Below are 26,363 nucleotides of genomic sequence, written 5' to 3' on the forward strand. Positions count from 1 at the left end.
GCCCCCACCTCCCTCCATGAGCAAACCCAGAGGAAAGCCCTGCGCTGGGGAGACCGGGCTGAATGTGATTTCTCTTCCATCTCCATTAAAGTGGACAAAATAAAACTAGTGTTAAAGACATTAACAGCTACTTCAGACTTTACTTCCATCTGTATAATAAATATTCTCCCCACAGACAAGATTACTTCTGGCTTAAAAGGTCTGGTTTGAGTTTGCAGTGATTAAGTAAGTTTTCTAAGCAGGCGATGTTCATTTACTTTCTGCTTAATAAAGTGGACCAAAGAATGGAATTGTAGAGCCTTCAGTTCTACCAAGGAAATCAAAAACGGAATTCAAATCCAGCTTTCTTTTTCTCAGCAGGAAACCACATTACCTGACAGATGCATGTGTGTGCTAAGTCACTTCAGTCGTGTCTGACTTTGTGTGGCCCCCTGTACTGTAGTCTGCCAGGCTCCTCTGTCCATGAGATTCTCCAGGCCAGAACACTGGAGCGGGTTGCCATACCCCACTCCAGGGGATCTTCCCAACCCAGGGATGGAACCCAGGTCTCTTGACAACTCCTGCATCAGCAGGCGAGTTCTTTACCACTGCACCACCTGGGAAGCCCTGGCAGATACTTTGTTTATGAAACAGGGTTCCCCTTGTCCTCCTGGACCCTGAGCTGTGCCCCCGCTTCTGTCTGCTCTGAATATGGGTCACACCTGCTGGGCACTGGCCCTCCATGGATCAGGACAAGACACGCCACCTCAGGGTCTGCACCCAGGAGGGGCCTGCCTTTGGAGCCACAGGCATGCTCCTAGTTTCGGCCTCCACAGCCCCTCCTGGAGCAGGTCAGTGCCACATCTGGGGCGGGGCCAGGTCAGGCCCACAGCTGGGGACTGGTGTCCAGAGCTCAGTACACCGCTGTCACCAAGGTGGCTGTGGACACTTGACGTCAGAACCTCTCAGAACTGGAGCAAACCTCAGCCAACAGCCAAGTGCGTCTTTCCCCCGAAAATGCCCTAGATGGGGGTCCCTGCTCAGGATCCTGTCATCATGGTGAAGGGGCATCTCCTGGAGCCCTGCCCAGACTGCCCACCTCCCACTTACAGAGGCTCCCTCCAGATACCCTGTCCATCCAGGGACTTCCAAGGCCCCTCCAAAGGGCTTTACATGTTTTGGGGGTATTGTCAGTTTACAAAAAAAACATTTTTAAAAACGTTGAACGTGGCTAAGAAACTGAACTAACCTTTTCACTGCTCCACAAACAAGGCTCTGTTCCCCTTATGAGGCTGTTGTAGCGTCATTACACATACAATATAACTTTTTAGACAACTCAGAAAATGAAGTAAACTGTTCCACTATGATCTCCAGATGGCAGTTTTTGTGATGGTTGAAAGGTCAATCATCTCATTCTTGGGAGGGTTAGATAACTTCAGTTAACTAGTTAAATGAGGCATGCAGACAATACACTGCCAAACGCCTGGTCCAGTTGAGCTCCTCTAGTTATTATGCAAGGATTATAATGCCGCTCAGATAAACCTGCAGATCTTAAAAACTTTTTCTAATTTAAAGGATCATAAAAATTAAAGACCCTGATACCTTTCTATACCATATATATGCTTTCAAATAATTTCTTCTTACTATTTTGGTTTATGTTAATGTGTGATTTTTGTTTTAGACAAACACAGACAAAGTAGCAAGACTTACAGAATTAATCTCTTCATCACCAGACTTCAGTACTTAGCAATAAAATATTTAGTTGAGGTGAATATATTTATGTTAGGAATGTGTAGTCCAAAGTGATTTATCTAAATTAAAAATGAGTAAATGGATGCAAATCAGGACAGCAAAAAAATACATATTAACCTGTATTTATATACATATATATATATATATACAGAGGAGAAGAAACAGTTTCTGCCTTCAAATAAACTATACACTTTAGAATTACAGAACTCAGATGTTTTAAAACTCACCACATGTTTCCAATGCAGATGGTTTATAGAGTATTCCACTATAAAGTGATCAATTCTTGTTTTATTGTATTTCCATGTTTTAATTTTTTTTTTTTAGATTATTTAACTGTAGCTGTTTATGGCATACCTATCTTTGAACTGCTGGATTATGTCACTAGGCTTGGGTGGAGAATGTGGCTTTAATTCAAAAGTCTTCTAAAGCCCATGCTTTGGAACAAAATCTGGTGAATATTAGCAACTATGGAAACCTCTTTTCATTTTATATCATCAAATTCTAAGCAGTGGGAAAAACTGAAATTAAAACTTCAAAACTTTTACCAATCCTATTAAAACCAAAGTATGAGATAATAATGTGAAAATTATAGTATGCCCCAGAGAATGTTTAGGAATGTTATACGACATAAACTCATATGGACACTAATTTCAACTATTTGACAATTGGAAAATGTGTAATTCACATGGGCGTTACCATGCCCAAGTCCCCATTTAAAAACTGAAATCAGAAGTTTTCAAACTTTGAGAGTCAAGAGTTCTCATTGAAAATACATAGACTTATGCTGCTATTTTAAAACATGATTCCATTTTTATACATATAAACATATGGTGTAGTTCTAACCACACCATCCAAATGGTTGCTTGTGTCAACTCAAAGAGCTGTTTAAACCCCCAGCATAAACTCACAACATGTAAATCCCAAGGTCAGAAGTCACATTGATAGGAGAGTTCCCGACCTTTTATAAGTTAATGATTTGATGTAATCTCTCATTCTCTGTTGTTGTTGCCCAGTTGCTAAGATCTTTCTCATCCATCACCAAGGTTCCCACGTGCAGGCTTATAGATTCAGCGACCCTGTTCTCCTTACCTCCTTCTTGTTCAGTCACCAAGTCGTGTCTGACTCTTTGCGACCCCATTGACTACAGCACACCAGGCTTCCCTGTCCTTCACTGTCTCCTGAAGTTTGCTCAAACTCATGTCTATTGAGTCCATGATGCCATCCAACCATCTCATCCTCTGTCAACCCCTTCTCTTCCTGCCTTCAGTCTTTCCCAGCATCAGGGTCTTTTCCAATGAGTCAGCTCTTCGCATCAGGTGGCCAAAGCATTGGAGCTTCAGCTTCAGTTCTTCCAATGAATATTCAGGGTTGATTTCCTTTAGGATTGACTGGTTTGATCTCCTTGCAGTCCAAGGGACTCTCAAGAGTCTTCTCCAACACCACAGTTCAAAAGCATCAATTCTTTAGCATTCAGCCTTCTGCCTATCGTTTATCCCAGTCATGGTATTTAGACCTCCCTTAACTACAATTACTTGTATAGATGCACCTTCCTCATTAATAATCTAGCTGGAAAGTCTTAGTGGGAATTGTTGCAAGGATTGGGGTGATTAAATATAATGATGAAAGGACCATTAATAAGAAGCCAGGTCTTTTAATGCTTCTCTCCTAGGAGAAGTCCCCAAACAGAAAGCAACAAACACAGAGAACAGGTGGGAAGGCACTGTGTCTCATTTGATTAGAAGCTCCATTTAGGTCCAGTCCCTTAACATATCTCACCTCCAGCCTCATTTTTCAAAACCTCTTTAAAATCCTCACCATCCCCAATGGGCCTGCTTTTACACCCGCGATCCTGGCCAACAAATGTGCCACTGGAATTGAGGGAACATGTGAAGCAGGTGTGTCTGGTGAATGCACACAGAACAAAGTGAACAGGCAACACTGTGTCATCAAACATACAGAAAATTAAGAATTCCTACATTCTCTCCACTCCTCCCACCAAACCAAACCAAACCCTCCAGAAGCGGCTTAAGCATCTGTAGACTTGAAGGCAGGGCCCAGTCTGAATCTGGAGGAACACACCGACATCTCCTAGGCTGTGTGCTCACCAGCCACATGGCACCCACAATGCAGCCAAGGACAGGACCTGACAAGAGTACTACAGGGCAGACAAGACTACTTAGAGGTAGTCTTCACAGCTACCCCCAGAGACAGACATTTGTTTGGTACATCATGTTACTTCACATACTTGCAATGTATTTTCAGAGATGGAGCCCCACAGGGGAAAGAAAGTCCCGCCCAAGGTTGAAGAGAATTCCAATTTGAGAAGTTTAATATTCACTGTAGGCAATATTCTTACTTCTGTCTCAGTGTCTAGACAATGCACATTTGATTCATCTGCCAAGAACTCTATAGGAAAAGTTCATGAAATTTCTTTCAGGATCTTAGAACACCTAGTTAAAAAGAAAGCTATGTAACATTTCTTACCATAATGACTATCTTGATGAGAGAAGTCATTCAATGACCACTTAAAATGCACATCAAAGACTTGCAAAAACTGAAAAAACTTCAAGCTAAATATTACTTTCTCTAAAAACTGAAAGTAGAAGCACAGACAATGAAGGAGAAGTGGAGAGCTTCAAGGCAGGGAGGTGGAATGAAGGAAACAATTCCTGTTGTTAAGGACACCCCCTAGAAACAGTGGGACCCAGGTACCCAGTCTGCAGGACAATCAACAGACACACTGCAGGGGGTGGAGTCAAAACAGAAAAATGTACCAAAGATTTTCTGTGGTAGACAAAACAGGCAAAATTCAGGCCTTGGGTTGCGGAAATGAAATTAGAGAAACAGAAAGATTAACAAAGACAATGGCTGTGTAAACCCAAAGGCAATTTCGGAAGAACTACAAGATTCACAGAATCTCTGCAGTGAAGTGATAGTGACCTCACACACACACACACACCCCAAATGGGGTTGATCAGCCATCCTGGGCCTCAGGTTCCTTCTCTGTGAAGAAAGGAGACAGGACCCAGAGACATCTAGGGTCTCTCTGAGCCGAAGATCAAATGGTCCAGCCTTGGAGCATCCAGTGTGGAGGCCAAGATGCCCACAATGACTGGAGAAGGACACACTGAACAGGAAATGAATAAGAAGCTGCAGTGTCACTGGAAAGTAGGAAAGAAACCAACTAACTTGTGCAGCATCCGTTGCCAACACAGATACGCGGCCAAGTGATGCTTCCGGCAGCAGCCAAGCAGGGAAGCTGCTGTTTCAGGGAAAAAAGGACGGGGACGAAGACAGGGCTGTGGCACCAGGGACCCCTCCTTCCCTCCCTGGGAGATCCCCCCCTTACAGGGTGTCTTATGTTGGGGGACCACTGCTGACCTCTTCCCTGTGTTGACCTCAATAATCACAGCTCATGAATGAACGTCTGCCTGACCAACAAAACCTGTGTCATGAGCTGCCCCAAGAGAAGAGAGGGAAGAAAAACCAAAACCTGTAGGATAACAGTTCTCAAAGTCACAGAGTATCCAAAGCACATGCGTGCTTAGTCAGTTAGTTGTGTCCAACTCTTTACGACCCCACGGACTGTAGCCCGCCAGGTGCCTCTGTCGATGGGATTTCCCAGGAGTGGGTTACCACTTCCTTCTCTAGGGGATCTTCCTGACCCAGAGATCGAACCCACATCTCATGTGTCTCCTGCATTGGCAGGGGGATTCTTTACCCGCTGAGCACCTGGGAAGCCTAGGGAGGGCCTAGAGCTGGGGGCAAAGCTGGACATGTCACACAAGGCAGAGGAAAGGTGGCCCCGAAGAGAAGTGACCGAGGACTGGGAACTTCTCAGACGCACACAGTCATCCCCCCAAGATGCACAGAGAAACCCCTCGTGAGGGTCACACACACACACACACACACACACACACGTGTCTCTGCTACTTCCTGACTCCCCGGGTGCCCCCACCACTCAGCTCCAACTGGATTCATATCAACCCAGACTCCTCTAGATCCAAACTCATCCTCCCAGCCCCCTCCTGGTTGTAGAGAAATAGCCCCATGCGCGTGGAAAGTTACCAGTGCCACTGTCCCTTCCTCTGGGCAACACGCAGGTGGCTGTCTCACTCTCTCAGGGCCCCTCTGCTAACAGCCCACTTCCAGGACAAATTCGAGCTGACACTGTCAGTCACCCTGCTCCCCCCAGGCACCAGATCCACAGGCCATCACAGGCCATTTTCAAAACAGTGCCTTCATCCCGAGACACCAACTCTGGGGGTGGACACTTTGGTGCTGCCACGGCTGGTAGACTTCGCCAGCATGTGGACAGGAGAAACCATCCTCGCCACCATCAGTGATGGAAACTTGTCCTTAATAAAGAAATTCAACTATTTAATTTAACTAAGAACATAACATACTAACGTGCTGCACTTGAGAAGAAAGTATAGAAAATTAACCTCGGCAAACACAGCTTTATGGTTAACAGTTTGAAGGATAACACAAGGGATGTCATAGTTTGATCTGAAGGAAAATGCTTATTTCCTTTCAAACATGATGTCCTAACTCTTAACTTCTGAATTCAAACGTGCAAGAAACACGACTTCCATGGGTCTTGCACAGGGAGCTCTGCGGTCGGACAGGACAGCATGTCCGTCATGGCAGCACGCGGTCCTGAAGGAAGCTGAGGAGCTGCTGCTCAGCCCCTGGGAGCCCAGATGGCACCCACCGTCCTCAAGACAGGCTGTCGTCAACCCTGGTTCCTACTCCAGTCCGCAACCCTGAGGCAGCAGCCCTAGATCTGGGGTCCCAGCCCTGTGCTTCCCCCCCTCCACACTCTATCTCCAAGTTCAAAGTCTTCAGGATGCAAGGACAGGAAGGAACCTTCCACTGAGACACAGCAAGCTGAAAACCAACTCAAAAGACTGGGAGGGAAGGAAAAGGGACACCAGCCGCTCGAGGACCCAGAGACAAGCCCCTGCAGACAGCGAGGCTGAAGGAAAACGGGGTGGCGGGGGGAGGAGGGGGCACAGAGATCAACCCCAGGTGGGGAGCGGACAGCAAGCCCGTATTCACGTCCAGGGGAAGGCCCCTGCAGGCCACGTGGAGCTGCCCGGTGGCGACGTAGGGGGGCGCCTTTGGCATGACCTTGGCGGGTCCGCGCTCACAGCACACGGGCACTTCCCACAAAGGAGAAGCAAACCGCGGCAGTGGTGTCAGGACAGTGACAAGGACGACAAAGGGCTGAGGGAGGAGGGGACGAGCTTGGTCAGGATCATAAGCGCTCACAAGCCCTTCATGGGCTCCACTCGACACCACTGCCTCGCCATCCTTGTGGGGCACTCAGCGGAGGTGCTGGGCAAGCAGACGTCTCCAAATCCTGCAGCCCCAAGGCTGCCTTCACACCGGCCCCTCCCAAACTGCCTTCTCTGTAAACCATCCAGACTTCCCTTCCAGCCTGAGATGAAGCCCCACCCCCAGCCCTCTCTGGACACAATTCTGTTACCTCAGCCACGTTTGCACATCCAACTCCCCCCAGCGTGGCAAGTTCCCCTTGAACCAGAGCCAAGATCGCCCCAGGAGGAAGTAGCCTGACGCGCGAGGCCGCTCCATGTGGATCAGGCCCTGAACTGCAGCTCCTGGGGAAACAGAGGTTCAGAGCCTGTTTCTCTCTCATCACATGCTTGTCAAACAACCAATACATAGCCTTGCTTTGTTCTGTCTCCATTTAAGTTAATATCGTGGATTTGTCAGCTGTGGACGCAGGGCAGTGACTCAGGCCAGCTGAGACTCCTGTGAGGCCCGTGTTTCCTCTGTGACACAAGCCCAGCCTCCTGCACTTGGGACATGCACAGCATCTCAGAACTAGGCCTCGGGGGCATTCTGATCAGAGAAACCACCCTGGAAAAGCACAAAAACATGAGACCCCAGGCACTAAACAGATGCAGGAGAGGATGCTCACTCAGCAGGAGCTGAAGGCACAAGGCCACACGGCCTCATGGGGCCCTGGCCGGCAGGAGCTTCTGCTGCTGCTCTTGGCAGGTTTGTGAGTCACACCATTCCAGGGTCATACAATTGGGTACACAAACTCCAGCTGGTGGACAAACGTGCAAGCACGTGACCTGCAGTCACGCGAGTCAACTGTTCTCCAGCACCTGCAGAAGTGCTGGCCTGTGTGGGCAATGACACCGCCAAAACCTGCGGGGTTATGAAAACGAGTGAGTGTGCACTCGCGTGTGGGCACGTGTGGCAGGGAGTGTGCACGGCTGCCCCACAGCATCAGTGCAAGAAACGCAGGGATGCAACGACTGGAGAGAAACAGAAGGCCATGTCCCCAGCATCTAAGCCCTGGGCCAGGCCCCGCCTGTTCTACGACTCAGGAAGCTTCTGTGCCGAGATCCCGGAGCCTGAAGGAAGGCTGCCGCTGAGCACGAACCCCAGTCTCAGGTCATCCCTCTCTTCCCCTCTCTGTGCACATAGGTGCACCGAGCCCAGCCCGTGGGCCTGACGATGAAAACCAGGTCCCTGGTGGCTCAGACGATAGATCGTCTGCCTGCAACGCAGGAGACCTGGGTTCGATCCCTGGGTCAGGAAGATCCCCTGGAGGAGGAAATGGCAACCCACTCCAGTATTCTTGCCTGGAGAATCCCGTGGACAGAGGAGCCTGGCGGGCCACAGTCCATGGGGGTCTCAAAGAGTTGGACATGACTTAGCAACTTCACTTTTCAGAGACTGTGATGCCTCCCTACCTGTGAGCCCTGCCACCGCTTGCCAGGTTATCCACGCAGGCCTCAGACCATCAGGGGAGTCAGCTCGCTGCTTAACAACAGAAACTTGACTACAGTTACATAAAGAAGAAGATAAATTTTTTTTATAAAAGATGATTTTCCACTAACTAACAGCCAAGAGTATAGATGTTAAGGAAACAAATGAACCACTAAGTAAAAACTAGGCTGCTAGAAGGAAACAATTGTTTCAAAATCATGTCTGTGAAGGGCAGACTAGACCCTGCTCTAATAAAGGGGTTATTTTTGGAGGAAAATATACATATATCTATAGATAGATAGATAGATTTTTTTAATTCACAAAAGCAGATGACCACTCGTGTGTATCAGACAAGATTAATTCACCTGCATTCAAACCAAACTCCTTCCTTACCCTCTGTGTGACCTTGAGTCCGTCACTAAGCCACCAACCCCCATCTCCTCACCTCCAGCACAAGGATGCTCTATGAGCTAAACTGGCTAATATAGTAGGAATGGTCTCCTGAGGCGCTGCCCTCCTTCACAAAGAACCGCCTCACGGTCCTCTGACGGCCGGCAACCTGTGCATAGGATGGGAGGCCGGGCTCTATCACTCGGTGTCTACTTAAAGCCACCCGCTTGCAGAGCACGCCCGCCCCAGGGAGGCCACAACACAGAAGACTCTTGCCATTTCCTCTGCAGGAATGACACCCCTCGGACTCAACGTCCAGGACCCGCCGGCATGGCCGCTGCCAGAGTTGTCTCGACCGACACAACACACAGACAAACCACAGAGTCCAGCAGGGACTGGCCACCAGGCATGGTGTCCTGTTGCACAAGTACACGCTCATTCTGTGTGTGCCCACACTGCTCACATGGGCACTGCAGATGCCTCACGGAGACCACAGGGAGCCCCCCAATTCTGGCACGTTTCCACAGCTGCACGTCCCAGGAAGATAAAGGCTAATCCAGGGGCACCACGCTTCCTGCAGGAGCATCATCTCAGACTTTTTCATCCCCCAAAAAGTAAAGGAATCCTTTTAAGGCCACTCAAGACCCTCCTGAGGCCTGCCTATAACCACACATGGTCGCCCAAAAATGTGTCTGTATCTGACATCACCTTTAGTGCAAAGCAGCAAAACCCTCACCACTGGGACTCATGGGAAGAGAAACGACATCCTTGGACCGTCCGTGAGGGCCAGGTGACACCTGGCTTCCCAGCAATTCACCCAGGAGGCCGTGGGGGGAGGCCAGCCCCCCCTGGAGCCCTGGGGACAGGTGTGCCGCGCATGAAGCTGTATCTCAGCCCCACTCAGGTAGCTTCACCCATCACATCAGACCCCACTCGCTGCTCCAGAGTCCAGCAGTTCCACAGTCCAGGGTGAATTTTAATACACGAGTGTTTTGCGTTGCAGTCACCAAAGGAGCACAAAGTGTCTATGTTTGAACATATTCAATTAAAACAAAAAGAATTTAAGGCAAATGGGATTTTGGGATCTGAGATATTTCACCGTTTCCTCTTACAGGGGTGGACATACACCTTCATCCAGGGATGGGTGGTCCTTGAAGCCCCCCAACCACTGCCCCCCTCCGTGGAGACACCGCACAAGGGACAGCTCCGGTTCACACAGGCCCAGCCAGTGCGGACAGGCATCCCACGTGATGTCGGGCCTTAAAGTTTCTACACAGTGGAAACACAGTCTGAACCCAGCACACCCTGGTTACTGATTACATAGACTCACATGGACCCAGCCGGGCACACCTGTGTATCTGAAAATGTAACAACTAACCAACGGTCCACAGGTGCCTGTGTGACCAGCGTCTCTGGCAGGTGGTGGCCAGGCTCCCGCACTCCAGCACTGGTCTGAGTCCTCACTCTGCCCCACAAGCTCTGGCCCAGGAGCAAGTTACCCCACCTCCTCTCTTTCAGGCTTAACAGCTAAGCAGGGTCCCACCAGCAGAAAACCAGGGTGGCCCAGGTGGAAACCCAGGACAGTGGAGGTGGACAGTGATGGCCCAGGTCACACTGTCTACGTGTGACGTACTATACGGATGCAGGCGTGACCAGCCAAATGGCTGGGGTGACGAGCCTACGTGCCAATGGCGTGTGACACACACAGCGGGGCCTTCAGGAGACCGAGACCGGCTCCTAAGAGCCAAATTCAGTGGGAAAGACCAACGGGAATGAAAACTCCAGACAGAAAACAGCGGGTGCTGAAAAGGATACAAACAGGCGTCTGTCATCCTCCTCACCACGTTTTCAGGTCCCATGCTCCCCTTTCTTGCACCACTACAGTTTTAGAGACTGTGCTGCCTCTTTTTAATGAAAATGTCAACAACTCTCATTAAATGCAGGCTCCTTGAAACAGATTAATTGTTTTCAAGGCATTCTTTTTTAAAGAGGTATTTATTACAATCAATTATTCTTGACACTTTGAAGTAACCTGATGATGCTCAGATGATTTAGATTAAGACCCTAAAGGTAACAAAGCCTTACATCTACTCTGTCATGAGAACAAAAGTGAAAGATGTAAACTAATACTCTAACATTTTAATTCTCTGCCCAAGTACGCACTCATATATGTGTGTGTGAGAGAGAGAGAGAGAAAGAGAGATCTAATACCCTTCCTAAATCTCACCCAGGCAGGGTATTCTAATCCTTACATTTGAAAAATTACGTACCCTTCCTTTTCTGCCTCCCTTTTGTGAGACGCCTATTCATCCCTCAAAACCCAGTGAAATGCTACCACCCAAATTCCCCAAGCAATTACTGAGACACTCTTCTGGATTCCCAAGATATTTGTGATTCCTCTAACACAGTGCAGTTCACACTGCACTGAATTATTTACAGGTATATTTCTCCCACCAGAGTCTGAGATACTTACTGTGTTGTCATGCACTTAGCACAACGCTGGGCACATATTAAGTATAAATGTTTGTGAAGAAATGAGCAGATGAATGGACATAGGGATGAATTCAAAACATGATTACAATAATCAAACTCCATCCCAGAAATCGAATGGCTCAGATTTTCCTTAAATCACATCATAATATACATCAGCAATAGAGTTTTTCCTATTTCCACAGTATGACAGGGTGTGTGCATGCTAAGTCACTTCAGTTGTGTTCGACTCTTTGCAACCGTACCGACCATAGCCCGCCAGGCTCCTCTGTCCATGGGAATTCTCCAGGCAAGAATAACTGGAGTGGGTAGCCATTCCCTTCTCCAGGGGATCTTCCCAACCCAGGGATCGAACCCACATCTCTCATGTCTCCTGCACTGGCAGTTGGGTTCTTTACCACTAGCGCCATCTGGGAAGCCCTCTAACAGGGTTCAGAATCCTACGTATTTTTCTGAAGAAGTATTACCCCATTCACCTCTGACCTTTTAGATCTAATACTAAGGTAGTCTTGGAAGCAAAAGAATCACATAAATGAAAAGAGAAAAAGCAATCCTGAATACATTTTACATTAATTTTAGCTGCACTTACACATGCATAGACTTTATAAAAGTGACAGCTAATTCCCCAAATCTCCTGTTCACCTTCTTTCCCAGTGAGATCAGTCTTTTCAAGGTTTCCTCAATGTTTAGAAACACATCTTCTCCACTCCGCTGAGCTTCACACAACCTCATACAAGTAAACTTCTCAGCTACGGTTTCTGGCGTGCTAATAACAGAACCGCTGCCTGCTTCTCTTTCCTTCTCTCAGTCTCTTTGGGATGGAGGGGGGATGTGCGGGTCACCCCATTCTCACTGCCACACAAGGATGATGACAACCACAGCGCAGTGTGGCTCTGGCCACTGAGGAGATGGACTCCCTCACACCTGTGTGAGGTGTGGATACAGGCAAACCAGGCAGGCAGCTCGGAAGAGGCGATCCTGCTGTGTAACATCATGGGCACATGGAGAACATCACAGGACAGGCAGGGAAGACGGGAGTGAAGCCCTGGGAGCCCAAGGCATGAAAGGCCGAGACCCAGCGCACAGGAGCCGTGAGGCCACCTGAGTCCAGCCCTTGTCTGGACAGGAGGAGCAGGCGGGGGAGCCTGGCGTCCCGATGGCCACCACCCTCCCTGGATTTCACCCTCTCCAGCCTCTGCCCCTCCCCCAGGGATGGACACTCGGACAGCATGTCACAGCACGGCTCAGCGGGGGGACAGCAGAGAGGGACATTTCCCTCCAGCAGGGCCCAAGGGACACACTGACCACACAGGCAGAGACAGCCAGGGCCACACCTCGAGGGTCAGGAAGCCACAAATAAACCACAATGTTCAATCCACTGCAACCCGATGAGGACCCTCGCCGGTGCAGGCCCAGGCTGTGTGCAGAGCAACCCTGAAAGGAAACCTGCAGCCCCCACCTCACACACTAGGGAACACGGACCCACAACCTACACAGAGACACAACCACATCAGAAGTCTACATTCCTGGAGTGGACACATAACGAACACGGACACGACCGACATGGACACACAACCGACCTGGACACACAGTCACACCAGAAGTCCACATTCCTCAGGTGAGGATGGAAACATAAAGAAGGCACCACCGGAGCCCCGAGGACACAAACACACACACACACACACACACGAGATGCTGACCAGGAACTCAGGCTCCAGCTGGGTGTGGAAGGTTTTGCAGAAGAGGCAGTATTGTCACCGAATCCTAAAGAAAAAAAGCTGCCTCCTGAGACACAGGGAGGAGAGGACGGCAGGGTGGGGTGGGGGACCCGACCCCACAGCCCATCGGACGACAAGTGACCAGAGAAGAGCAGGGAGGCAGATTCGAGGCACATGGGACAGGGACAGGAGATGGCCCAGCAGAGCAGACCCGGGCAGCGAGGCTCGGCGGGGCGAGTGGATGCAAGCAGGTGGCCACCGCCTTCAAGGGCAGAAGCTCAAGCGGTCTGAGCGGGAAGCGGCGGTGTTGGGGGCTGAGGGACCCTCTGTCGGCGGAACCAGGGTGGGCACGGGGGAGGCTGGAAGCTGAGGAAGGAAACGAGGGGGTGGGAAAATGCAGCCCTGGTCACCTGCCCACCCAGCAGGGCCCCAGCCTGAGGACACCTCCAGGCGAGCAAGGATACAAAGGGGGCCATCCCACCTCTACTGGGCACCTCAGGCTCTGAACCAGGCAGCGGGCCTCACAAGCCCGCAGTCAGGCCTCCCCGCCTCCTCATGGTCACCAGGTCTCTGCCCCAGCGGGGCTCAACTGGGGACATGCAGAAAGGGTAGGGGCAAGAAAGGGGAAGGGCGGCCCCTGGAGAAGCCTCCACAACAGGCCACGGCCTCGAGGACACAGGTCCATCTGCTGTGGACAGAATGTGGCCTCTGACTGCCCACTCGTCCATCCCTGCCTTCAGAGCACTTCACCTTAACGCGTGCTGCATAAAACAACATAACATATATGGGCTACACTTTATGTACACAACTTTTAAACAATTTGACATGAGGCACTGAGATCTACGCTCAGAAAACTCTGGAGACCACCATTCCAGGTGCCCGGTCAGCTGCAGTAAGTGCTCTCTGCCTCCACAGGGAGCTTCCAACCCACTGGAGACAGGACAGAAGACACAAGAAAAAAAGAAACTCATAATACTTACAAATGATTATTATATTTTTCTATTCCTTCTCGCCTACAAGAATATCTGACAGTAATTTCCATCTCCCTTGTCTCTACATAATGAAAATCTTATGTAGCTCAGAAAAAGGGCTGATACTCACTGCAAGGTCTATTTCTAGTTTTAATTACAATGCTTGCCAAAGCTGGGGAGAGATCATTTCAATTCATTTCAAAAATAACTCCCATTCAATACCAGAAGATGGGATTTTTCACAGTTGTGAATTTTTTATTTACTGGGTAATGAAAATGGCTCAGCATATAAATAAAGCATTTGCTTTAGAAACTTTGGTCTAGTGAAGATCCAGGGCTGACATCTATTCATAACAGTGAAGTGGTTTTCTTCAAAAAGTGAAAGCCTACACTCCCCTTCCCACCACCACCAGTTTCATTTCTATTTATAACCTAGAGAAAGAGTGGTTCCCAGCAAACGTGAGTCAGGGAGGCTGGCAAGGTGGCCGCTGCACTTACCGATCCATACAGCTCCCCCTTCTCATTCATGCCGAGGTAGAGTCCACTGTCCACGCCGCGGATGCTGACCAGACCCACGGCTATACTGATGAACTCCAGGATCCCTGCAAGACCGAGACAGAGGGACACAGGTCAGGGCCTGGAGCACTGCCCTCCGGGCATCCACAAGCCCGGGAGCACCGAAGAGGAGCACTTACTCAGGAACCGTCTTCTCTTAAAACCAGTGCCCCAAAGAATTGATTTTTCTAGATCAATAGCTTCTAGTTATGAGACAAAAACACTTATCAACATGACATATAACCAAAAAAGCAATGTTTTTAAATAAAAAGCCAGCATTTTTCTTTTAAACTTCTTATAATCTTATATTGGAGTATAGCTGATTAGCAATGTTGTGACAGTTTCAGGTGGACAGCAAAGGGATTCAGCCATACATATCCATGTATCCATTCTCCCCTAAACTCCCCTCCCATCCAGGTTACCACATAACACTGAGCAGGGTTCCCTGTGCTATACAGGAGGTCTCTGCTGGTTACCCATTTTAACTGTAGCCGTGTGGACATGCCCATCCCCAACTCCCCCCAACTATCCCTTCCCCCTAATCTTCCCCCCAACCTTCCCCCACCCCCATAACCATAAGTTCATTCTCTAAGAAAAAACCTGGTATTTACATAGATATGGTAAGAAATGACAGGTCAGATAAGCCAGTGTACATGTCCTAACTAACTTATACAAGTATAATGTACGAGAAAACTTACTTCTACTTTAAAACTGTGAAATGAAGTATCCGTGTATGGGCATGGATTGGAAAAAAGTTCTATTCAGAGAAAAGTCTACGTCTCTTCAAGTAAGAATGGAGATGCCAACCAAAGACTTGTCTGGTTTACATCGAAAATTATCCGGCTCTCTCTATCCAATATAAGAGTATTATGCTCCATCTGGAAAACTAAAAGGCCTACATCCCAAATATTTCTGCTTAAAGTATTGATTTTTCTCTGTGCTTATCTAAACCACAAAGAGATAGTTAAGCAATTAAGATAACACAATATTTGGAGGGAAAAAAAATGCTCATTCCAAAAAAATGCTCTTGATTTAAAATAGGCATGGATTACTATAACCCAAAATCAAATCAACATAACAATCTTATTTCCTTCTTTCCTCTTGCTTACCTCACTAAGAATAACATTGCCTAAGCTGGGCATAAATCCAGAAATTTTATAGTCACACAACAGCAGCTCTAGGTTCCATAACAATAGTGTTGTTTCAACATGATTATCCAACAGCATTTTGGGGACGATAGTAAGACACTCATGCTCAGCCATTTTCTCCACATTTTGTATTAAAGTGCTACACTCTGTGTAAACCTTGCATTAACACATACCAAATACTAGGCTGTTTTAGAAATATCTGCAAATATTAAAATAATTTACTTACATTTAAAAAGTTTAGAAAAAAATAGGGATAACATTGTGCTACAGTCAGTCTCCTGTGACTTGTAAAAAAGCACTTACGTGGATTTTTAAACAATTAATTTTGCAACTCTCACAAAACAGACTGTGCAGCAATCATAGTAAGACATGGACTACATAAATCTAATAAAGCAAAGGTTCCAAGGTGATGGACAAAGAGAGAGACTGCTTATAAAAGGGTGTTCCTAGTCCTGTTATAAGCACAAAATGTAACAAATTCTTTGATCTTAGTTTACAGACTGTCCATCTGAACCTGCAAGGAAAAAAAAAACTTTGTATTTTAACAGAATGTGAAATAGTGTGTGGGAAAATATGATGAGAAATTGCCTTCTGAATCTGATAACTGGTGAGTCTCAAATGAAAAACACATCTGAAATAAGTTCATTAATCAGCCATTCCCTACCTCACAAAGCAAATGGAAGACAAATAAGGCAATATTTCCATGAGAGTCAGTTCATGTGAGATGCACGCCCTTATTGATGAATCATTTTATTTCATTATGCCACATCCAACTCTTAGGATTAAAAATAACTTACATTGTGGCATTTTATTACTAAAGGAGTCACATACTACAGTGTGAGTCTCTTCTTAGCTACCTGAAAACACACACTATAAATCACAGTAATCCTGAAATAGGATAAGAAATTCATTAACATCCAATTTTCATTGTAAAATGGAAACATTTTGCCCCATTGCAGCTGAACAATACACTATGTCAACTGAAAGTCATAAAACTAAAAGATACTTGTACCTTCTAAGAGGGCATTTGATGATCTTTGCTTTCCCTAACATGAGGCAGCTCTGAGAGAACTAGTAACAGTTATCAACCAATGTTGCCCATCAGCCCAAACAAAACCTAAGTACATGAGCTCTCACAAAGCCATGTGCCTGGCTGGTCTACAGGACATCAGGAGCACCAGTCTTATCAGTGACAACCCCAACAGCTGGGGTCCTCCAGCATCTAGTATGTGCCCAGTGAGAGGCCTGCCACTCGGGCCACATAAGAGCCCAAGGTGTCATCACATGCAAGCCCTCAGATGACATATGGGGACGCTAGGCTTAAGGACAACCTCCCCAGGAGCAATCAGACTCCAATGCCTAGGTCCTTAGTGACCATGCACATTTCCCATCAGCTTTACCTTTTTTCCTCAAGAGTCTGGGATTTCTGTACCACTTTTTTCTTTTTAATTGGAGGCTAATTACTTTACAATATTGTAGTGGTTTTTGCCATACATTGACATGAATCAGCCATGGGTTTACATGTGTTCCCCATCCTGAACCCCCTCCCACCTCCCTTCCCATCCCACCCCTCAGGGTCATCGAAGTACACCAGCCCTGAGCACCCTGTCTCATGCATTGAACTTGGACTGGTGATCTATTTCCCATATGATAATATACATGTTTCAATGCTGTTCTCTCAAATCACCCCACCCTCACCTTCTCCCACAGAGTCCAAACGTCGTTCTTTACATCTGTGTCTCTTTTGCTGTCTCACATATAGGGTCATCGTTACCATCTTTCTAAATTCCATGTATATGCGTTAATATAACGTATTGGTGTTTTTCTTTCTGACTTCCTTCACTCTGTATAATAGGCTCCAGTTTCATCCACCTCATTAGAACTGATTCAAATGCATTCCTTTTAATAGCTGAGTAATGTTCCATTGTGTATATGTACCACAGGTTTCTTATCCATTCGTCTGCTGATATATATGGTCATTCCCTCACTAGTGAAATGGAAGATGTGAAATGGAGATGAGACTTGACCAAGCCAGTGCTCAGGACAAGTAGGAGCAGAGGAAATGAAGAGCAGGCAGGCTCCTGTGTCTGCACTCTCCTCACACAGGACGTGGGAAGGTGGGCAGCTCCGCATGTTAACATACTGGTTTTGTGCACACACAACATAAGTTCTGAAATGATTATTACATATTTTGGAAATGAAAGTGCTAAGAGATCAATCTTGTTATCTCCTGGCATCAGTAAGACATGCACTCATTCATTAAATCAACAAACTAAGGAGTAAGCCAATGGGCATCCCCGATGGTTCAGCAGTAAAGAATCTGCCTGTCAAGGCAAGGTTCGAACTCCGGATCTGGAAGATCCCCTGGAGAAGGAAATGGCAACCCGCACCAGTATTCTTGTCTGGGAAATTCCATGGACAGAGGAGCCTGGAGGGCTACAGTCCATGGGGTCACAAAGGAGTCAGACACCAGTGAGCAACTGAACAACAACAAATTGTAAGCCACACCCTTTGTTGAGAATATGACCATGAGCAAGGACTAGACTATGACCTCAAAGAGCTTCCCATCTAGTGGGCAGAAGGACAGACAACCAGGTAAGTGTAATAACAATGCGGGGGCCGGGGGGGGGGGGGGGGCAATGCAATGAGAGTTGGGTATTCATGGTAGGCAGGCAGCTTACTCAGGCTAGGGAAGGGGAGTCTGGGGTGCTTCCAAGGGTTAAGACCAGAGACAAGTCTCCAAGGAGAGAGACTCTAGATGAGAAGGAGCTACATCTAGGGACCCCAGATGGAAAGGATGTCATTACCTCAAACTAGCATCCTTAGCTCTGCAGCCCCTTGAGACACAGAGACCTCAAAAGAACAGCCCAGCTTTTCATGAGGTCACCTTGTGATCTGAGGGCAAACAGAATCTAGAACATCTGAGTCACAGCTGCTCCCCCATATGCAGAGCGCATCAGAGCTGCAAGGCCAGGAAGACCTGGCAACATGGCAACAAGACCCCGCCCTACCCAGACTGGAATCCTTGACATTCCTGGAACCATCCTGTCCACCAGGAACTCCAGAACCTCCAGCAAGTAGGTTACCTTCTCTCTGGGCCCGAGCCAGTGCCAAGCATCTGCTTCGGACTGCACTGATCTGAGCGGGGTTGCCCCCCTCCACGGCTGTTTCCATCAGCATGAGACGTGGGGTGGGGGGTGGCTGTTGGCTCAGGAAGAACCTGGGGAGAAGGCTTCTGTGTAGACACAGAAGGGCAAGAAGGAAAGAACTAGGAAGAGAAGGGAGGGAGGGAGGGAGTGGCCCGTCTCTCTTAAGCAGTGCAGAAGGGCCACAGCCATAGGCACTGATGGAGTGACCTGGGCAGCCACGCTCCGTGATGCTGGCATCTAGCTGTGCCCTTCCACAGCAGGTAAGCACTCCCATGAGGATGCAGTCCCCGGGCCCAGGAGGCCTGGTGGGGTCTGATGGAGCCCACGGTCATCTGTGGTCCACAAAAGGCCAGGTCAGTTCCTAAACCCCTTCAGGAAAATGACCTCAGCAGAGCATCCCCCTGACCCGAGACTCACCAGGTAAGCGGTGTTTGGCCCCAGGCTCTGTTCACAGGAACCATTACCCCAGAGCTGGCCCCGCTCCCAGGAGCCCCTCAGCCCTGGGCCGCACCTCCGGTGGCCCTGGGAAGTGGGTGGGCCGTGTGAAACAACCCTCCAACCTAAAAGCCCCCAACACTTAACAGACGTGCATTCTTTAGAGAACAAGAATGTGTGCAGGCTGTGCAGAGAGGCACCAGGGCAGGCTCTCTAAAATAGATTAACCTCCCCCCTCCAGCCCCCTGCTCGGGGGAGAACCACACACCAGGGCTGCCAGATCAGTCGTCTCAGAGCCTGAGGCCTTGAGCAAAGCCCAGGGTTTATTTGGGAAATGACTAGCTGCACGGGAGCCATCATCTCACCGATTTTTCCAGAATCTGGGCCTATCCTAAGAGCAGCATCCTTTCCCTGACTGAGATACTGAAGAACAGATACACATAACTAAGTTGTTCCAAGCGAGACACCTGAAAATAGGGTTGTTTAACCTCTGTTTTTAAAGCACGGCTATTGATCATATTTCTCCCCTCTGGCACTACTACTACACCTGACCCCGGGACCGGCCGCCCCAAGGCCCCGGCGAGGACCAGCCAGCTCCGCACCAGGCTGGGTCACCAGGCTCCGGTTCCTCGCGCCAAGTCAAATAGCGGATCAGGCCCCGGGCTCCTTGTTTTTATTATCCACATTACCATTTCCTCCATTGATTTTTCTGCTCACTTTTTCCGTCCAGCAGTATTAGGGAACGAACCGTCTGGTTCCCCTGGGCCTATCACCCCAGATGGGATCCCGGTCCCGTTCTCCAGGCCTGGCCTCCGCGCCAAGCCAGCGCCCCCCACCCGAGGAAAACAAAGGGCCCCCCGCGCCCCCCGTGCCCGCGTCACGGCCGCACAGCTCCCACAGGCACCGCCGCGAGGCTCCCCGCCCCCCGCCCGCACTGCCGCTGCTGTGTCACCGCCGCAGCCGCAGTCACCTGCGTGGGGGCGGGGGGGGGGGGGCGTCTCTCCCGCTTCCTCTGCCATTTCCCGTGTCAGGTGGAAAACGCACCTTCCGTTTTAACCGAGGTGCAAGCCCCCTTGGCCCCCTACCCACAGCTCCTCTCCTCTAGAGGCTCGGAAGAGAAACTAGGGGTGCACTCGAGGTCCGCAGGGCACGGTGGGAGGGTCGGCGCGCGCGGGGGAGATGGGGGGTGTCCTAGATGCTGCGGGCGGGGCGAGGTGGGCGCCAGGTGTGCTGGCCGCACCCACCCCCCGCCCCGCGCAGGGTCCTAGCGCCCTCGCCCGCGCGCGCCCCCGGGCGGGGCCCCGAGCCAGGGTGGGCGGCCGGCGCCGCGCCGCGGACTTGGCTGACACCCGGACCTGCAGCTGACGGCTCCCGTGGGGGCTTCTCCGCGCCGCCCCCGGATGAAAGCCGCAAGAAGCCGGCCGCCGCGCCCTCCTCCCCGCCCCCACCGCGCGCGCCACCCGCTCCGCAGCATCCGAACCCCGCGCGGGCGCGCCCCTCCCTCGCCGCCCGCTGCTGCCGACCCCCGCTCCGGGCCAGGCCCCCACCCCGCCCCGCCCCTGGCCCGGGCTTCCGCTGCCCGGCCCCCCTGCCAGCGCCGCCCCCAGCTGCCCGCCGGCCGCGCGGGCGGACGGGGAGAGGACGCGTCACCTCCGGGATTGGGGGCGGGGGTGCCGAGGCCGCGTTTTGTTTTACGGTCTCCGTGCAGCCGCCGGGCCCACGTCCTTGTCGGCTGACCCCAGAGAGCGCCTCTCGGCCGCCCCCCGCTCCGGTCCCCGGCCTCCTCCGTCCACCCCGGTCCCTCGCTGTCCCCGAGGCAGAGGCACCGGATTCCTAATGACTGGGTTGTGTGTAGCGAACGTCCTACCCGAAAGGCGACTGCGTTTAAAAAACAGAAAAATAAAAAGCGCACGGAGGGGAGGGGAAGCCCCAAGCGGAGCCTCCCGGTCTCCCGGGCCGGGCTCGGTTGCTCCGCACCGGAGGTCCCCGGCCGCACGCGGGCGCCCATCGCGGGTTCCCCAGGCGGAGAAGGGCGGCGGGTCCGCAACAATGGCACGCGGCCCCCTGCCTACGCCGCCTTTTGTCCCCCCTCTCTCCCCCGCGGCCCCGGCCCTGCCGGCCGGCCCGACCCACCTCCCGCGCCGCGACCCCACCGCTCCGGGGCCCGGCTGTGCGCTCCGAAGGACGGAGAGGGGTCCGAGACGGGACGGGGCTCCGGGGCCCCGGCCCCGCCGCGCGCGCCTCCAGCGGCTCCCGCCCCGCGCGCGATCACGCTGCTCCCGGCGGCAGCCCGATCCTCTGGACCTGCGTTCTCACGCCGCGAGCGCGAAGGGACTCGGCCCTGGGCTCAAGGAGCCCGATTCCTACACGCGGCCGGAGCGCGCCCGGGGCCGGCGACCCGGACTCGGCGGTCCCAGCAGCCCAGGGCGCGCGGGGCGGGGGCGAGCCGCCGAACCCGAGCGCGTCTAGGACCGCGCGGAGCAGGCCGGCGGCAGCCGAGTGCGCGCGGGGCCCGGGCGGCCGAGTGGCACCTGCCGACCGGCGCGCGGGGGCCCGGGCTGGGCGCGACGTCCCCGCACCAGGCCGCCCGCCCTAGTCCGGAGCGCGGCGCGAGCGCTGGCGGCCCGGGGGTGACCGGGGTGAGCACTTGCGCGAAGTTTCGTCCTCGCTCCGCAGCGGCCGGAGCCGCCTCCACTTCTCGAGCCTCCTCTGGGTAACTGGAGACTGCAAAGCGGACGGGGCCCCGGGCGGGGGGAGGACCCTGAGCCGTCTCCCTGGTGGGTCGCTCCGGGCCGAGGCTCGGGGAGGGAGAACAGAGGCAGGAAACCCCGGGCCGGCCTCACCTCGGCCATCGTCTGCAGCCCACGAGCTACACGGACAGTTCAGACCGTGCTCAACATCTGGCGTGAAGGTTGACGAAGAAAAAGCACCATAGGACTTTGCTTTTACGACCTAGTTTAAGTTGTCAGGTGGGTTCGCTCAGTAAGTTAACTCCTTCCAACAGTCCGGTTGCCCAAACGCCGCCACCCCCACCTCCCACCCCCCGCTTTATTTTGTAAGTATGGGGGGGAAAAACCAGGAGAAGCCCCTCCACCCACCACCCCCGGGGCGCTGCCGTCGGGCCCGGCGGCTCAGCAGGCACGTGTGTGCAATCATTAGAGAGGACTGTCTCCAGCCCCCGGGTCTGCAGCCCTCGTGCTGAGTCACAGACACCCTCCTCGGGAGATGAAGCCCTCGGAGTGCCCTTTAAAATTAGCTCGCCGCTTTTGCACGCGCGCACACACGCACACCAGAGGCACCCAGGAATCCCACACAGGGCTGCGCGCGGTGGGAACTGGACAGATCACAGGGCATGAGTCGATGGCTGGAAGGACAAACGACCCTGGACAGGGCCCTGTCCCTGCCAGAGGCCGTCCCCCACCACCACACCCCACCCCCTGCGCCCTGCCCCTGCAGCCCCGGAGTATGAAATACGACTTCAGTCTCTCCTCCCACGGAACAATCTGCAACCTTCGCCTAAAGCGCCCCAGTCCCATTCCCCGGTGGGAATCAGCAATACGCTTCATTTACAATTTAAGCAGGACACTTCTTGGAGGAATAGAGGGAAGGAGCAAAAACTTCATTTGGCACGAGATGATAACCACTGCCTTGAGCAAAATGCATTTTAAGTTCTCCGTGGTTAATGATTAAAGCTTGAAACTCGTGGAATCAGTCCATTCAAAAGAAACTTCCTAAACCCGATCTTGCCCGCCTATCTGATGCAAAAGAACTATAGGTATGTGTTATATTTATAAATCATGCCCTCCTTTTAAAAAAAAAAAAAAAAAGCCTTTCAGTGTAGTCCCGCATCAGTGCCAGAGGCAGGTCTGCAATTCCAGAGGTTTTTTTCTCCCCTGGAGCTAACGAGACCGAGTCAGGCCGAGCCCAAAGGAGGCAGACCCCTTCCCGCATCCCCCGCCCGCGCCTGGCCGCCTTCTGGGCAGCTGCGGTCCGAGCCTGCCAGCTCGGGCCCTCAAGGGTTAACGGTGCACCTACCGAACCGGCTGTGGTCCTTCCTGGTTCCCTGGATAGTACCGTTGGGGAAGATTTCTAAGTGAAATCCAGTCCTGCAGTACAGCTGCCTCCGCCTGAGAATCCCCTTTAAATGATCCAAGTCCGTGACCGCGGGTCCCCTGGGAAGCCCCCCTGCTTCGGACTGACCCAGGTGGTCACTTAGCAAGACCGGGCTGTCCACCGGCAACACCGGCCCGTTCCCGAACGGCACCGCATCCTGCACGCCGAAATAGTTCCCAACTTCACCCAGGGGAGCCATCGGCACAGTCGGCGGGCGTTCCGAGCACAGCGATAAACAATGATGATGGTGCCAACCCAGGAGGTACTCGGCGAGGTAAATCCAACTCCCGTCCCTCACTGCAGTTGCAGAGAGAAGAAGAAGAAAAAAAAAAGGTCCTTTTCTTCAATCCATGAAATGCATCAATAAAAGTAACCTGCCGTTTCGCTGGCTCAGGTTCAAGGTCAAACCGCGGATAGTCTAAGCAAGCACCACTTTATACTCGCACACTGACATATTGATAAACGTATCTATGTATCTCTACACACAGATCCCCAGCTCTCGGCAGGCAGGCAGGTCTTCATCTCATCCGACCGTAGGGAGGGAAAAAAATCCGGAGTTTCTCCATTAGGCTTGCGACCAGAATGACCATAGCAACTTAAATGCCTAGGCGTTATTATAGGGGTTTTTAAGATGCACGGGCTACGTCAGAATTTACGGATCCTGACTCCAGGAAGGCATGCGCTGTTTTTACTCTAACCGACTCTGCAGACATCAGCAGGAATCCTTCAAGGGAGGGGGAAAAAAAAAATCTCACGTTGGTGGCGGCGACGAATCTGCAGCCCCGTCCCCTCCTCCAAAAATGAGAAGGATGATAATAAAACAAAAAGAAGGGAAAACTTTAGGCGTCCGAGGCTGGTGTCCAGAGTCCTCCAGGGGCTCGGCTGGCGTCCATCGGCCGGGCGCCGGAGGCGGGCGGCGGTGGCGGCGGGAGCGAGGGGCGCCGCGGCGGGACCCGCGTGCCGCCGGCGGCCGCGAACAGGTGTCGCCGGGGCGCGGGGCGAGGTGGCCGGAGCGCTCCTCCTGCGCAGCCCCGCGGCGCGCAGAGTGGCGCAGGCGGCGGCATTGGGCCGGGTTTAAGGTAGCGCCGCGCCGCCCGCGCTCCCCGCGGTCCTAGCGCCCGCCGCGCCCGCCGCGCTGCGGCAGGCCCTGCGCCTCGCGCCCGAGCGCGGGGACCCGGGGGCGCCCGGAGCCCCCGGTCTCACAAAGGAAGCGCGAGGCCGCGGCCCCCTGGGCCTCTGCGGCCGTGTCACTCACGCGGAGTCGCAGCCGCGAAGTGAACCCCTCGTTCGATGCGGCGGCGGAGGTGCAGACTGAATCGGGAGAACTAGTTTTCCCACTTGGGGCTTGGGGGCTGCTTTGAGTTACGAAATAAAACTTAGCTAAGAGTTGGAGTGAAGGGGGCTGATTTAATAAGCTTGAACGGACCCCACAGTTCCGCTCTCATCTCTCCTGCAGACAGCAGCAAGCGACGCGGCAGGTGGGACTGGGGAGGCGGGGGCGGGGGGCTATGCGCCCAGCCCCCTTCCACGCGCGCACACCGGCCGCAGTGACCGCTCCTGGCCGGGTTCGGGGCTCTCCCGGCGTTCTCTAGAGCCGGCGCTGCGTTTAGGTCCCGCCCCGCGGCGCGGCCGGCTTGGGTGGGGGGGCGCCGGAGCACCGCCTCGCTCCCCGAGCTCGCCTGCGTCTGCAGAGAGTCCGGGTGCAGGAGCGCGCGCCGGGGACTTCCCCTACCCTGGAACCCTGGACCGCGCTCCGAGGGGCGAGCTGGGCCCGCCCTCATGGGATGAGAAAGCCAAGGACCCCGGGTCCCTCGCGGCCCCGAAGCCGCCGCCGAGCTGAGGGAGCCCGGTACGGGGAGCGCCCGGGGGTCGCGGACTATGCTTCCTGTTCTAAACCCGCGGGACGCACGTGGAAGCCGGAGCCCCGAGCCCAGGGCTCGGTTCTGCTCGCGGCCGGCGGCCCTCGCGCCCAGCCCCGGGCTCGGGACAAAGAAATCCAGCGCCCGAGCGGCCGGGGAGCCGCGCGGCGCGCCCTGCGCCCGATCCCCGCGGGGCCGGTTGGAGCGCGGCGCCCCCACGCCCGCCCCCAGCCCGCCCGCGCGCCCCGCTCGCCCCTGCTCCCCTTTGTTCACATTGTCTTAGAAACGGCCAGACTCTCGGAGCCATACGGTGAAAGCTGCCGAGACTGAGCACCGCTCCAGGCCGCGGGACGTGCCAGGGAGAAGCAAGGTGGGACGCAACCCAGGGCCCCGGCGCTGGGAGAAGGAACCGCAGCGTTTTTATGGGGGAGAAGTCGGGTCCGCCTCTGCGGCCGGCTCACGGCTGGCGGCGAAGGACCGGGCTGGCCCTCCTCGGCACGGAGGGCTGTCGCCGGAAGACGAAAGGGAGCAATGAATCTGCAGATTTCTCGGGCGCCGGAGGTGCCGGCGACCCGGAGCGACCTGCCCCTGCCCCCCAGGCTGGAAGGCGTGCTCGGCCTGCCGGGGGGGAGGGAAGGGGCGCGGCGTCCTGCCCCTCAGTGCCCACACCCGCCGCCGCAGTCCCGGGTCACTGCGCGTCCGGGGCTGCCTCGTGCGTCTCGCTTACGTGTGCGCGGAGCTCCGGAGCCCTGCCCCGCGGCCTGCACAGCAGTCACGTCGACGGTGGGCTTGAACCTGAACTGCCCGGCGGCAGACACCAGAGGCGGGGGAGGAAGTGGCCCTTCTCAGAAACCACCCGAGCTGCTCGCATCCACCACGGAGGCGGCCAGCGGCGCTGGGCTAGGTGGGGGCGTTACTGGACCACTTGGGTACAATGCGCCGGGTTGCTTACTTTTTTTTTTTTTTGGTAAAACCTAATGAAGAAAGACAGGCGGGCGAGCAGACGGAAGGAGAGATGCAGAGAGAGGGAGCCGCCAGCCTAGGCAGGCCGAGCG

General features: G+C 52.9%; 1 protein-coding gene across 2 annotated transcripts in view; it reads right to left on the reverse strand.

Moving 5' to 3' along the window:
- The window catches only part of FGF9 (fibroblast growth factor 9), a 28,719-nt gene extending 4,228 nt beyond the window's left edge, over positions 1-24,491 (reverse strand). Inside the window, exons 1-2 of one of the 2 annotated variants that reach the window (XM_043892270.1) lie at positions 23,372-24,491; positions 14,548-14,651 (exon numbers count right to left, since the gene is read on the reverse strand). In XM_043892270.1, coding sequence (XP_043748205.1) covers positions 14,548-14,651; positions 23,372-23,648 — 381 coding nt within the window. In that variant the 5' untranslated portion in view covers positions 23,649-24,491. Of the gene's footprint in view, positions 1-14,547; positions 14,652-20,986; positions 21,411-23,371 lie in introns of those variants that run through there. The other variant, XM_043892269.1, reaches the window with a different exon arrangement.
- Positions 24,492-26,363: the final 1,872 nt, after the last annotated feature.

Source organism: Cervus elaphus, chromosome 30 (assembly GCF_910594005.1).
Source record: "Cervus elaphus chromosome 30, mCerEla1.1, whole genome shotgun sequence".
Lineage (NCBI taxonomy): Eukaryota > Metazoa > Chordata > Mammalia > Artiodactyla > Cervidae > Cervus > Cervus elaphus.